Source organism: Mauremys mutica, chromosome 2 (assembly GCF_020497125.1).
Source record: "Mauremys mutica isolate MM-2020 ecotype Southern chromosome 2, ASM2049712v1, whole genome shotgun sequence".
Lineage (NCBI taxonomy): Eukaryota > Metazoa > Chordata > Testudines > Geoemydidae > Mauremys > Mauremys mutica.
The window spans coordinates 8,268,767-8,281,619 of NC_059073.1; the positions used below are offsets into that span (position 1 = coordinate 8,268,767).

A 12,853-nucleotide genomic window follows, 5' to 3' on the forward strand; every position below is an offset into this window, starting at 1 on the left:
GGTGTAACACTCACGCTATAGGAACTCGTTTATATTTACAAATAAATAATTTATTAATACATTTAGCAAAGTCACACGCACTCTACCTCAGTATGGTAGATAGAGATAATACAGAAAGTACATCTGACCATCCATACTCCCAGCATCCTGCAGTGTTAGCCATTGTCTTCCTCGTCATCATCACCTTCCTCACCTTCACCAGTGGCCATCACTCTGGCCCCTCCCAAGGGCTACATCTCTCTCCCCTACTGCCCTGGGATGCCACTTTTATAATACGTTACGCTGACGTTACCGTGTCTAATGCATATTCAATAGGGGTTTCTTCCCTCTTCCTCATTTGTATTTCCTTCCCTTACCAATGTTAAGGTGTCCTCCTTCCGTAGGTTAGTGCATTTAAGATTTCACCCCATTATCATATACATCAGTTCGTTGCCATGGCACTCTTGGAGACGGACGTTCCGTCCAAAACCTTCCAGAAGCTGGGGTCAGTCAGTTCATGCTCTGTGGTTGGCTGATGTCATTATGGACAAAATTCCCCCTGAAGCCTCATGCTAACTGCTGAAGCCAGTGTCTCCCAGGATACCAGCCTGTAGGTTCCTTGCATCACAGGCGCCAACTTTCCCTGGCACTGGTGGGTGCTCAGGGCCCCCACCCCGACTCCACCCTTTCACCGCCCCCATTCCAACCCCTTCCCCAAAGTCCCTGCCCCAACTCCGCCCCCTCCCTGCCCCTATTGGACCCCTTCCCCAAATCCCCGCCTTGGTCCCGCCTCTTCCCCGAGCGCCCCGCATTCCCCTCTCAGCCGTGTGAAACAGCTGTTTCGAGGTGCAAGCGCTGGGAGCTAGGGGGGAAAAGCGGGCTCGCGGCGCGCTCAGGGGAGGAGGCGGAGGTGGAGCGGGGGCGGAGGTGAGCTGGGCGGGGGGGACTCCAGGGAGCTGCTGGTGGGTGCTGAGCAACCACCAATTTTTCCCCATGGGTGCTCCAGCCCCAGAGCACCCACGGATTCAGCGCCTGTGCTGAATAGAATGACTGAATAGAATAAAGCAGAATATCATGCAAAGCAGTGAATATAATAGAGGTAAGCTGGTCCGCTGGGCTACGCTGGCGACCCCATTAAAATGGGGTCACGATCCAGGGCCGCCTGGGGAGGGCAAGTGGGGCAATTTGCCCCAGGCTCTGGGCCCCGCAGGGGCCCCCACGAGAATGGCTGAGGCTCGACCCCGCCATCCCCCCAGCGCCTCAGTGCATCCTGGACAGCGCTGCAGCTGCATGGCTCCGGGGAGGCCTGGACTCCGCCCCGCTCAGAGCCGCGTGGTAAGGGGGCGGGGCTGTGAGCTCCGGGCCGAGTGGCTCCTCCCCTTACCACGCGGCTCTGAACGGGGAGGAGCTCAGCCCCCCCCCATCCCCCGAGCCACGTGGCTGCAGTGCTGTTCAGGGCCGCTTCTCGACGAGCGCGCTGAGTCGCTGGGCAGTGGGGGTAAGCGGCCAGGGCCTGGGGGGGTTAGATAAGGGGCAGGGAGTCCCGGGGACAGTCAGGGGACAGAGACCGGGGGTTGGATGGCGCAGAGATTCTGGGGGGGGCGATCAGGGGACAGGGAAGGGGGGTGTATTGGAGGAGTCTCGGGGGGGTCAGGGGACAAGGAGCAGGATGGGTCAGAGATTCTAAAAAATTCTCATTTCATTTGAAATGTTTAGCAGGGTTTTTATTTGTTTGTTTGTTTTTGTTTTTCTGCTTCTTGGTGAAACAAGAACCAAAAAAGCCTCCAAGGTTTTCAATGTGTTGTTACCCCTCTACCCCGCCTCCTTTCTCTCCCTCTTTCCCTTTTTCTCTCCCCGCCCGAGAGGGAAACGGAGGCGAGGAGAAGGAAAGCCCAGGAGAGGAAAAGCTCAATGAAAACCATTTTTAAAGACTTGAATTTAAGTGGAAAACAAAAGTTGAATGAAACATCATTTTTCTGCACATTTTTCCTTAAATGTTGTTTGGATTGAACAAAAAAATCACCCAGCTTTAGTCGTAACCGCACAGGCTTCTGTATGCTCCTGATGCCTCGCCTGAATGGCCACTGGCCTGAGTTCAGTCTCATAGGGGGCACCTGCTAAATATGGCTGGCTTACCTTAACCCTCAGCTTCTCACCCAGCCTCTGTGCCAGTGCCTAGATATCTGGCTGAAACTGTTACTTTTGCTGGATGGCATGAGCACATTCCTCCTCCTGACCTATCACTGAGTCACTGCTTGGGCAAAGAAGAAAAATAGTGTATTTCTGCTCTGCAGATTAACCACAAGATATTTCTACATTATTTTAGCCAAGTATGTGCTTGGCCTGCCTTCTATGGCTCAGTCATGTGCAGGTAGGTGAAACAGTGGGTGAAAAACAGGTTAGAGGACAGTAATCAAGGAATGGTTATCAATGATACACTTTCAGACTGGGGAAATGTGTCCAGCAGGTCCCACAGGGGTCCAGCACTATTCAATATTTTCATAAATCAATTGGATAATGGAGTCGAAAGTTCACTTATGCAATTTGCAGATGACACCAGGCTGGGAGGGGTTGAAAGCACTTTGGAGGACAGGATTAGAATTTGAAATGCCCTTGATAAATTGGAGGATTGGTCTGAAATCAGCAGATGAAATTCAATAAAAACAAGTGCAAAGTACTACACTTAGGAATGAAAAATCAAATGCATAACTACAAAATGGGGAATAACTAGCTAGGCAATAGTACTGCTGGAAAGGATCTGGGGATTATAGTGAATCACAAAGTGAATGTGTCAACAATATGATGCAGCTACAAAAGAGACTAATATCATACTAGGTTGTAATGACATATGTTGCAACCTTGTGCAGTATCTCTGGGGATACATAGTGTATTAAGCTTATGAATGGTGTATGTATCACTGTGGGCCAGGGACTGTATGCAACTTGGGGCAGTGGAGGAGAGTGAGGGGGAATGATACCCCAGCTCCTCCAGGAACTAAAAGCAGTGGATGGTGATTTAAGGTGAATCACTCAGGTTGTAAAGACCTCCAGAGAGGTACCATGCCTGGGGACGCTTGCATAAACCGGTTCAAACTAGGTTTTCCAGAGACCAAGTGACTAAGAAAGGATGTTTGGCATAAAAAGTCTACATTTAAACTGACTCGGGCCTTCTTTTGATTCAGCGAGCAGACAAGTCCTTCTGACCAAAGACACAACCCTTCCAGAAGGGCTGGAAGAACTTTGGCTTCCTAGGGCCCCCGTCAGATTGAGCAGTAACATCTGATCAGCTTTTAGAGTGTGTCATAAACATACAGTTAAGGGTGAATTCCTCTTTTGCCTGTAAAGGGTTAAGAAGCTCACATAACCTAGCTGACACCTAACCAACAGGACCAATAAGGAGACAAGATATTTTCAACTCTGGGAGGGAGGAAAGTCTTTGTCTGTCTGTTGCTGTGTGTGCTTTTGCCGGAGAAGATCAAGGAGCCATCTAACGCCATTAAAATTCAAAAGTTTTGGATTTTTTTTAAGCAGAATTTTTTTATTGTTTCTTTAAACAATCAAACACGGCAGGCAGCAAATATTTGGCCACACACTTCTGAAACCCCAAATCATGTTCAGGTTTTGGCAGACTTCTTTCAGCTTTTCAATTAAAAAAAACACAACAAATTTTGAAGGAAAGCAGACGTTGTCCGTGATTTTTTCTGCTTTTTAAAACCCTTAGTTTTCGATCCAGAAAAAGTTTTGACGGAAAATATTTGTCCAACCTTTTTAATGCGCTTTAGTGCCTTTTAGCACTAGCTGATGCTGAGAACCAGTGATACCTTGTAAAGTTGACTTGAAAATAAATTTTCTCAAAACTGGATTTGTGCTGAGATGCAGAATGTTTTAAAATGTTTATTTTTCCCCAGGGCCACCTGGGGGGGGCAAGTGGGGCAATTTTCCCCGGGCCCCACAGGGACCTCCATGAGAATACAGTATTCTATAGTATTGCAACTTTTTTTTAATGGAAGGGGCCCCAAAAATTGCTTTGCCCCAGGCCTCCTGAATCCTCTGGGCGGCCCTGTCACGATCTACTTTGGGGTCCTGACCCAGGTTTGAGAACCACTGAGCCAGAGGGAAAAGACAAGGGACCAGAGCATATTTACATGAACACACCCACTCTGCCTAGGTATCCAGCAGCCGGAGCTCTCTTCCCAAAGTGATCTATTTTGTCTGGTGTTGGGTTAAAAATCACATTAGTGTTGAGTGCAAGGGTAGTGGAAGGTTGCTACCCGGATTGTACAAGTGACTGGCAGCAGGACTGTGCTCAGCCTGCCCGGACTGAGGGGATCACCCTAAGCTGAACTGCACTCATCAAGCAAGGGGGTGGGATGCCAAAGCCTCATGAAGAGAAAGCAAGAGGGCCAGGGCCCTGGGTCTCTTTGAAACCTCTCTCCCCTTTCACTGTTTAAAGGGAGAGCTGATTAAACTGCAGTGAGAGTCTTTATTTTGTCTAGTGATTCCTAGAGCTGAGTTCACAGACACCCAGGTCCAGCTGCTGAACCTTAGGCCTGCTGTGGGGTAGGATTGCAGTGAAAATCACTGCCTGGCCTGCAGCGGCAGGAGGTTCTCTACTGAGCTGGGTGCTGTGGGGGATCCTCAACATGTGTCATGGTAGAGAGGGGCAGGTGGCAGCAGAGAAGCAGCGGCAGGGTGAATGATGGTGGCTGCAGCCGGCGGCAGGAGCGATAGCAGCTGCAGCCAGTGACGGCAGAGTGAACGGCAGCAACCCTGCGAGGCAGCCATGGAGGCATTGCTCAATGCTTCCCCACCCCTCATTCCCGGGGTTGGGAGGCAGGGGCAGCTCTAGGAATTTGGCCGCCCCAAGCACGCCGGTCCCGCGGCTCTGGGGGACCTCTTGCAGACGTGCCTGCAGAGGGTCCACTGGTCCCGCGGCTCCGGTGGAGCAGAGGTCCACCAGAGCCGCGGCAGCAGCGGACCCTCCGCAGTCATGCCTGCGGCAGGTCCACCTGTCCTGCGGCTCCGGTGGACCTCCTGCAGACATGACTGCGGAAGGTCCGCCAGAGCCGCCTGCCGCCCTGCCAGCAAAACGCCGCCCCAAGTGCGCACTTGGTGCGCTGAGGTCTGGAGCCGGCCCTGAGAAGGACAGACAGACAAACAGATGGAGATTAGGGACAGGGGAACAATAAAAGGCAATTGATCTACAAGTCTGTTGAATTCACAGTAGGCTGCATGGCTGAAGTGTGTCTTTAAAGGTGTAGGGACCTCACAGAAAAGACAAGGGAGGCCATACCACACACAGGGGCTGTGTGGATGACTGTATGAATGACCAATGGTAGGACAAGGCTGGGGAGGTTGGTGGAGGATGGGGTGCAATATGAAGCTAATGAGGGAAAAGCAATGTTATGTAGACCTTTGATTCTCCAGCCGATGGGGAACCACTAAGGGGATCTCAATGGTGAACGTGTGAGGCCCCTGGAATAGACAGCTGTTGTTTATATTTTGAATATTGATTTATTATTGTGTATGTTGGAGAGGGTCCAGAGAAGAGCAACAAGAATGATTAAAGGTCTTGAGGACATGACCTATGAAGGAAGGCTGAAAGAATTGGGTTTGTTTAGTCTGGAAAAGAGAAGACTGAGAGGGGACATGATAGCAGTTTTCAGGTATCTGAAAGGGTGTCATAAGGAGGAGGGAGAAGACTTGTTCACCTTCGCCTCTAAGGATAGAACAAGAAGCAATGGGCTTAAACTGCAGCAAGGGAGGTTTAGGTTGGACATTAGGAAAAAGTTCCTAACTGTCAGGGTGGTTAAACACTGGAATAGATTGCCGAGGGAGGTTGTGGAATCTCCATCTCTGGAGATATTTAAGAGTAGGTTAGATAAATGTCTATCCGAGATGGTCTAGGCAGTATTTGGTCCTGCCATGAGGGCAGGGGACTGGACTCGATGACCTCTCGAGGTCCCTTCCAGTCCTAGAGTCTATGAATCCTATGTTTCTAATGGGGATATAAATGATGCAATATGGGAAATGGGAGCTACCTCTTTAAAAACAGGGTGGAAGCACAGAGTGTGAGTTAGTTTGGGGGCTAGTGTGTGTGTGTAGGTACCAGATGTAGCTGGTGGTGCAGAAGGAGGCTGGCTCGTGACTGGCCATTGAGGGCTCTACTTGCACAAAACCCTTAAACAAAAGGTGTGAATTCTCAGAATAACCCAAGTTCTCTTTAAAAAGCTGAGTCTTGTGACTGAGGTTGTAACCAGAGCTTGTTATGTGATGCTCAGTTTTACTTCCTGTTCTCAGGCACCCGGAAATGACACCCACCTACTCCCATTCGCCTCCGGCAGTTCATGTGTGCACCCTTCCCTTTAACAGAAGAATGCCTTAAATGCCCTCCTTGCAATAACTGCCATAAAGCTCTGAAAATACATAGGTCTCTGAGGGAAGATTCGAAGCAGGGCCTCGAGGGAAGAAGATTAGTCGAAACAATAGTTAAGAATAAAATTGTCAGACACATAGAAAAACATAAACTCTTGAGCAATAGTCAACATGGTTTCTGTAAAGGGAAATTGTGTCTTACTAATCTATTAGAGTTCTTTGAAGGGGTCAACAAACATGTGGACAAGGGGGATCCAGTGGACATAGTGTACTTAGATTTCCAGAAAGCCTTTGACAAGGTCCCTCACCAAAGGCTCTTACGTAAATTAAGCTGTCATGGGATAAAAGGGAAGGTCCTTTCATGGATTGAGAACTGGTTAAAGGACAGGGAACAAAGGGTAGAAATTAATGGTAAATTCTCAGAATGGAGAGGGGTAACTAGTGGTGTTCCCCAAGGGTCAGTCCTTGGACCAATCCTATTCAACTTATTCACAAATGATCTGGAGAAAGGGGTCAACAGTGAGGTGGCAAAGTTTGCAGAGGATACTAAACTGCTCAAGATAGTTAAGACCAAAGCAGATTGTGAAGAACTTCAAAAAGATCTCACAAAACTAAGTGATTGGGCAACAAAATGGCCTGAACTGGAAGGGGGCAGGGCTGCAACTGAAAGAAGCGGGCCTTTAAATCCCTGGGCCCTTTAAATTGAGATTTAAAGGGCCTGGGGCTCTGGCTGCAGTTGCAGCGTCTGGGACGCCTGGGCCCTTTAAATCACTGCTGGAGCCCCATGGTAGCAGTAGCTGCGGCGGTGGCCAGGAGCCCCGGGGCTCTGGAGGCAATTTAAAGGGACCGGGGCTCCGGGCACTGCTGCATAGGGAACTTAGGGGATCAGGGAGCTGATGGATGGGAGGCTGCTGGTCCACCTTCGTTCCAAGCCCCCACCAGCTAGCTCCAATGGGCTGCTCTTTCTGCAAGCAGTGGGCAAAGCAGGCAGCTGCAAAACAACTTTATAAGGGAACATTGCACAATTTTAAACGAGCATGTTCTCTAATTGATCAGCGACATAACAACCAAACAACATTAACCGAGACGACTTTAAGTGAGGAGTTACTGTACTTAATAATGGGCTCTTCAATCCAGCAGAGAATGCAATAACATGATCCAACGGCTGGAAGCTGAAGCTGGACAATTCAGACTGGAAATAAGGCATAAATATGTAACAGTGAGAGGGTCATTAACCATTGGAACAATTTACCAAGGGTTATGGTGGAGTCTCCATCACTGGCAATTTTTATATCAAAATTAGCTGTTTTTGTAAAAGCTCTGCTCTAGGAATGATTTGGGGGGCAGTTCTCTGGCCTGTGTTTTATAGGAGGTCAGCCTGGATGATTCAGGGCTCATTTTGCCAGCTCACAAACATTAAAAACCAGTCCCTGCCCTGGGGAGTTTATAGTCTAAAGTAAGACACAGTGTAATAAGTAGGTTGAACACACGATTGGATGGGGGCTGGGTTAGGGTTGCTGTGCTAGGAACACAGATTAGCCACAGAGCAATTGGACAGTTTCAAATCAAAGGACAATTAAAAAATGTACCTATAAATATAACAGTGGCCGCGGTTCGCAGGCAGCCATGCAAATGTAAACAAACTGTCTGGCAGCCTGCCAGTGGATTACCCTGACAGGCCACGTGCTGGCCGCGGGTTGCCTACCGCTGCTCTAGGAAATGCACCTTGCCTCTCTATTTGTTTCTATAAAGCATCTAGCATGATTCTGACACTGTACTAATAATAACCAAGCTTCTTTGGCAAGTCAGAATGAATTATCTGGGCTTCCCTGTGAGACCAATCTATAAATAACACATCATGTCATTTGCATTTCATTTGTCAGAGCCAGTGTGAGCTCATATCTCGATTGCAACCCACCATCCATTGGCACCTGTCTCTTTGCAAATTAGTCCTTATAAAATATTGGACCAGCTTTAGCCAGGAAGGAGTTGTTTCCCCCATGCATATTAGCCCATGTGCACTGTGGCTTTTTGTGCCTTCCTATGAAGCATCAGGCAATGATCACTGCAGAAGGTTGGATGCTGAAGAACTTGAATGTGTGGTCTGATCTGGGATGGCACATCTTCTGTATGTAACAGTGACTACGTAATACAGACATGGTCATCAGAGGAGACTGAACCTAGGGTCTTGAGCCCCAAACTGCAGGCCTGTATCACTCAAACTAAAGGAGAACACTTGTAGCTATAAGAAGGAGGTTGTTGAAATTGCTTGGACCAACCCGCAGAGGGAGGGAGGCATGCTCACTCTCTTAGCCAGTGTCATAGAATCATAGAAATGTCAGGCTGGATGAGACCTCAAGAGGTCATCAAGTCCAGCCCCCTACGCTGAGGCAGGACCTAGTAAACCTAGACCATCCCTGACAGGTGTTTGTCCAACTTGTTCTTAAAAACCTCCAATGACTGGGATTCCACCACCTCCCTTGGAAGCCTCACAGTTCAGGTTTTCTAAACCTTTTATCATTTTGTTGCTCTCCTCTGGACTGTCTCCAATTTGTCCACATCTTTTGGTGCCCGGAATTGGACACAGTACTCCAGCTGAGGCCTCACCAGTGCCAAATAGAACAGGACAATTTCCTCCTCTGTCTTACATACACCACTCCTGTTACTACACTCAAGAATGATATTAGTCTTTTTTGAAACTGTATCACATTGTTGACTCATATTCAGTCTGTGATCCACTATAACCCTCAGCTCCTTTTCAGCAGTACTACCACCTATTGCTCCCTATTTTTTGCACTTAACTTGCTTGAATTTCACTTTGTGGATTTCAGACCAATTCTCGAATTTGTCAAGGACATTTTGAATTCTAACCCTGCCCTCCAAAGTGCTTGCAACCCCTCCCAGCTTGGCATCATCTGCAAATGTAATAAGCATACTCGCCACTCCATTACCCAAATCATTAATTAAAATATTGGACAGTACCGGACCCAGTACTGGCCTCTGCAGGACCCCACAGGATTCACTTTCCCAGTTTGACACTGAACCATTGATAACAGTCTTGCAATCATGTGTGCACTCGCTTATAGGAATTTAATTTAGAACACCTGTCTTTACTTTGCTTATCGGAATGTCGTATAGGACTGTGTCAAAATCGAGCTGTATCACACCTACTGCTTTCCCCCTATCCACTAGGCTAGTTGTCAAAGAAGGAAATGAGGTGGGTTTGGCATGATGGTTTCTTGAGAAGCCCATGCTTATTTTTTCCTATAACCCTATTACCCTGTCTGTAACATTATGGCTTTGGAAAGGAACATGCTGAGAACTTATTTACAAATGGGTATCACGGAGGGCGTTAGGGGAACTTTTCAGAGGCATAAATAGCAGTTGGGTGCCCAGCTGCCATTTCTGCCTTTGAAAAATTCCCCCTCTGTGTTTTGGGTCCAATCCTGAAGTCCTTACTCAGTCGATGCACAGGGAAACCTATCACTGGCTTCAATAAGAGTTTGGCCTGAAATTGCGGCTGAGAACATCAGAATATGGTGCACTTTGATGCTCATTAGCAGCAGGTGACAGGGATGGGGATTGTAAACCAAGAACAAATAACATATTCCTGCAAGCCTCTAACATGGGGTGTGTTTTCCTTTTGCAGCTCACTCGCTGGTGTGCTTCACCTGTAAGGATGCGTCCTCCAATTGGCGTTGTCTGGCACCAACTATGTGTCGAAGTGCTGAAAACAACTGTGTGACAGAATATAGTATTTTAGAAACTGGTGAGTTTGGGCATGTTCTGTCTATTGTCTTTCCCTAGCGCTTTCCCAGACGATGTGCTGCTCTCGTTCCAGATTACTGGGCTTTCTTTCCTCTATCTGCTGGAAGGGTGGGACATTGCTGATGTGCAATAGGGGAATCTCTCCTTGAAACCGAATGGCAGGAGAACTTTATTAGGACGCACTAATGGGGAGGGAGTCCCAGTGCTCATTAGTGAGGTTTGCTGCTGAGTGAGTGACTTAGAGGAGGGCAGTGCAGGCAATGTCAGGCTTCCTGTACGCCAATGGGGGGCTCCATATCTACCCCTCCAGCATTGGCTGAAGTCCTGAAATGAGGCTCTTTATAGCCCAATCCAGCAGCCACTCCCCAGCAGTGGGTGCTGCTACTGCTGAGGTGAGCGAGGGCTGGGACTGAGTTCCCACCCGCACCTCAGCGGCTCTGCCCTGGATGTGAAAGGGAAGGACACTGCCTGCCTGAGTGGCTGCCAGCCTTGAACGCAGCAAGGGGGCAGTTAGAAAGGGCACAGTGGATCCTCCGCTTCTCAGCAGTGGTTCTCAGGGAAGCAGCCTCCTCTGCTCTGCTGCATTCTTGTTGCATCGAGGCCACGCCCCTTTCCCTCCGGTTTGTTGCGGGGAAAAGATGGCTGCCTTTGTCCCTGGGAGGAGTGGTAGATACGCTGGAGGGTAGGGATAGGATACAGAGGGACCTCGACAAATTAGAGGACTGGACCAAAAGAAATCTGATGAGATTCAACAGGGACAAGTGCAGAGTCCTGCACTTAGGAAGAAAGAATCCCATGCACCGCTACAGATTAGGGACCGGATGGCTGGGCAGCAGTGCTACAGAAAAGGACCTAGGGGTTACAGTGGACAAGAAGCTGGATATGAGTCAACATTTTGAGCTGTATAAGTAGGGGTATTGCCAGCAGATCAAGGGACGTGATCGTTCCCTCTATTCGACATTGGTGAGGCCTCATCTGGAGTAGTGTGTCCAGTTTTGGGCCCCACACTACAAGAAGACTGTGGAAAAATTGGAAAGAGTCCAGTGGAGGGCTGGAGCACATGATTTATGAGGAGAGGCTGAGGGAACTGGGATTATTTAACCCACCAAACTCCCCTGCCCCCTTCCAACACTCCCTCCCTGCTCCCTGCCCCCTTACCACACTGCCTGGGGCCGGGGCCGGGTCTGCTCGGCAGGGACAGCGACTGGCTCCGCGCGGCCCGACTCCCCGGGCCAGGCCGGGCCGGAGCCGCTCGGCTGGGACCAGACCGGGACCGGCACCGCTGTATATAACCCTGACTCCCCAGGCCGGAGCCGCTCGGCCAGGACCGGGACCGGCGCCACGGGGCCTGACTCCCCGGGCCGGGCTGGAGCCGCTCGGCCGGGACGGGTGCTGCGGGGCCCGAACTGGGCCGGGTCGGAGCCCCTTGGCCGGGACCAGCCCGAGCCAGGGGTACTTGGCTGGGACTGGGCTGGGGCGCTTGGCCGGGGCCAGGGGGAGCCGCTCAGGTGGAGCCAGACTGAGCCGCGTGCGCCGTGCCTCTCTGGAGCCCTCCTCGCGCCCCCCGCCCAGCTTACCTGCCTTCTGCTTGTTTCAGGCTTCCCGCGAACATTTGATTCGCGGGAAGCAGGGGAGGGGGAGGAGAAGGAGGGCGGAGCGTTCAGGGGAGGAGGGGGACGTGAGCTGGGGCCAGGGGCAGGGTGGACAGCTGCCCGAGCCTTTGTTAAATTTAAAAGCTTTTTTAGAACTGGTTGTCCTGGAACAATCTGTTCTAAAAAGGCTTCTAAATTTAACAACTGGTTCCTGCGAACCGGCTCCAGCTCACCACTGTATATAACCCTCTGAGCTATGCAATGCTGCGAATGACTTCCAGATTCCTTCTGCAGCTGGATCACGTGATGATTCCCTGTTCTGCTCATTCCCTCTGGGGCACCTGGCATTGACCACTGTCAGAAGACAGGACACTGGGCTAGATGGACCCTTGGTCTGACCCAGTACAGCCATTCTTATGTTCTTAATGAGCTGTGCTGTGCCGTAACTCCTACCAGCTCTATAAAGCTCTGAGGCTCAATAGCAGGAGACAGGACCCAGTCACCTCTGTGCTGCATCCCCGCAGACCTCACTGAACTCCCAAAGCCCTGTCCCAGCATGCAGTGGGCAGAGTGTGACAATCTGGAATGGATTCTCAGGGTTCTTTGGTTGTTCCCAAGTCCTGGCCAGGAATCTGAAGGGGATGTTCCCAGATGGTTACATACGGGTCTGTAACTGCTAGGAAGAGACTAGTGCTGTTTTCATGGTATATAATAGCAATAATGACTGGGAATTCACTGGCAGAAATAAGGCTGTGAGGTTCTTAACTGCTGAGAAATGGCCTCCTCACCTCAGAATTGCTTAGCTACATCACTGCAATGATCTCCTTTGCAGAGCTAAGGAGCTCCTCTCCAAACTCTGGGAAACTTTTAATCTTGAGTCTCTTTCTCTTGTTTGTTTTTCCGGTTCAGGCGGACATTCCGGGCAGAGCATCTCCAAGCAGTGTTCTGTACATTGCCCCGGCGGTGTTTCCTGCTGCAGTTTTTCCTTCTGCAACTTCAGCAGGGCCAGCAGCGTGAAAGTCAGCTACTCCGTGCTGGCCATGGTGGTCTTGGCCAGCTTTGTCTATGTCAGAGCCGGACTCTGATCAGGCCAGGAAAAAAGAAGTTGATGCCCTGAAGAATCTGCTCAGGCTTCTCCAA

The 12,853-nt window shown here is 49.9% G+C and overlaps 1 protein-coding gene across 3 annotated transcripts; it reads left to right on the forward strand.

Moving 5' to 3' along the window:
• The first annotated feature begins 488 nt into the window (after positions 1-488).
• LOC123365414 (lymphocyte antigen 6E-like) lies at positions 489-12,853 on the forward strand. 3 transcript variants are annotated; one of them, XR_006577573.1, is made up of 3 exons: positions 489-589; positions 10,003-10,122; positions 12,623-12,853. XR_006577573.1 is itself a non-coding variant. In XM_045008235.1 (3 exons), exons 1-3 carry the CDS (start codon positions 1,054-1,056, stop codon positions 12,796-12,798), a joined length of 321 nt encoding a protein of 106 aa, XP_044864170.1. In that variant the 5' UTR covers positions 1,034-1,053; the 3' UTR covers positions 12,799-12,853. The 3 variants fall into 3 exon arrangements, 1 of the variants encoding a protein (XP_044864170.1); XR_006577572.1 differs by having other exon boundaries at positions 583-631; XM_045008235.1 differs by lacking the exon at positions 489-589 and adding an exon at positions 1,034-1,078.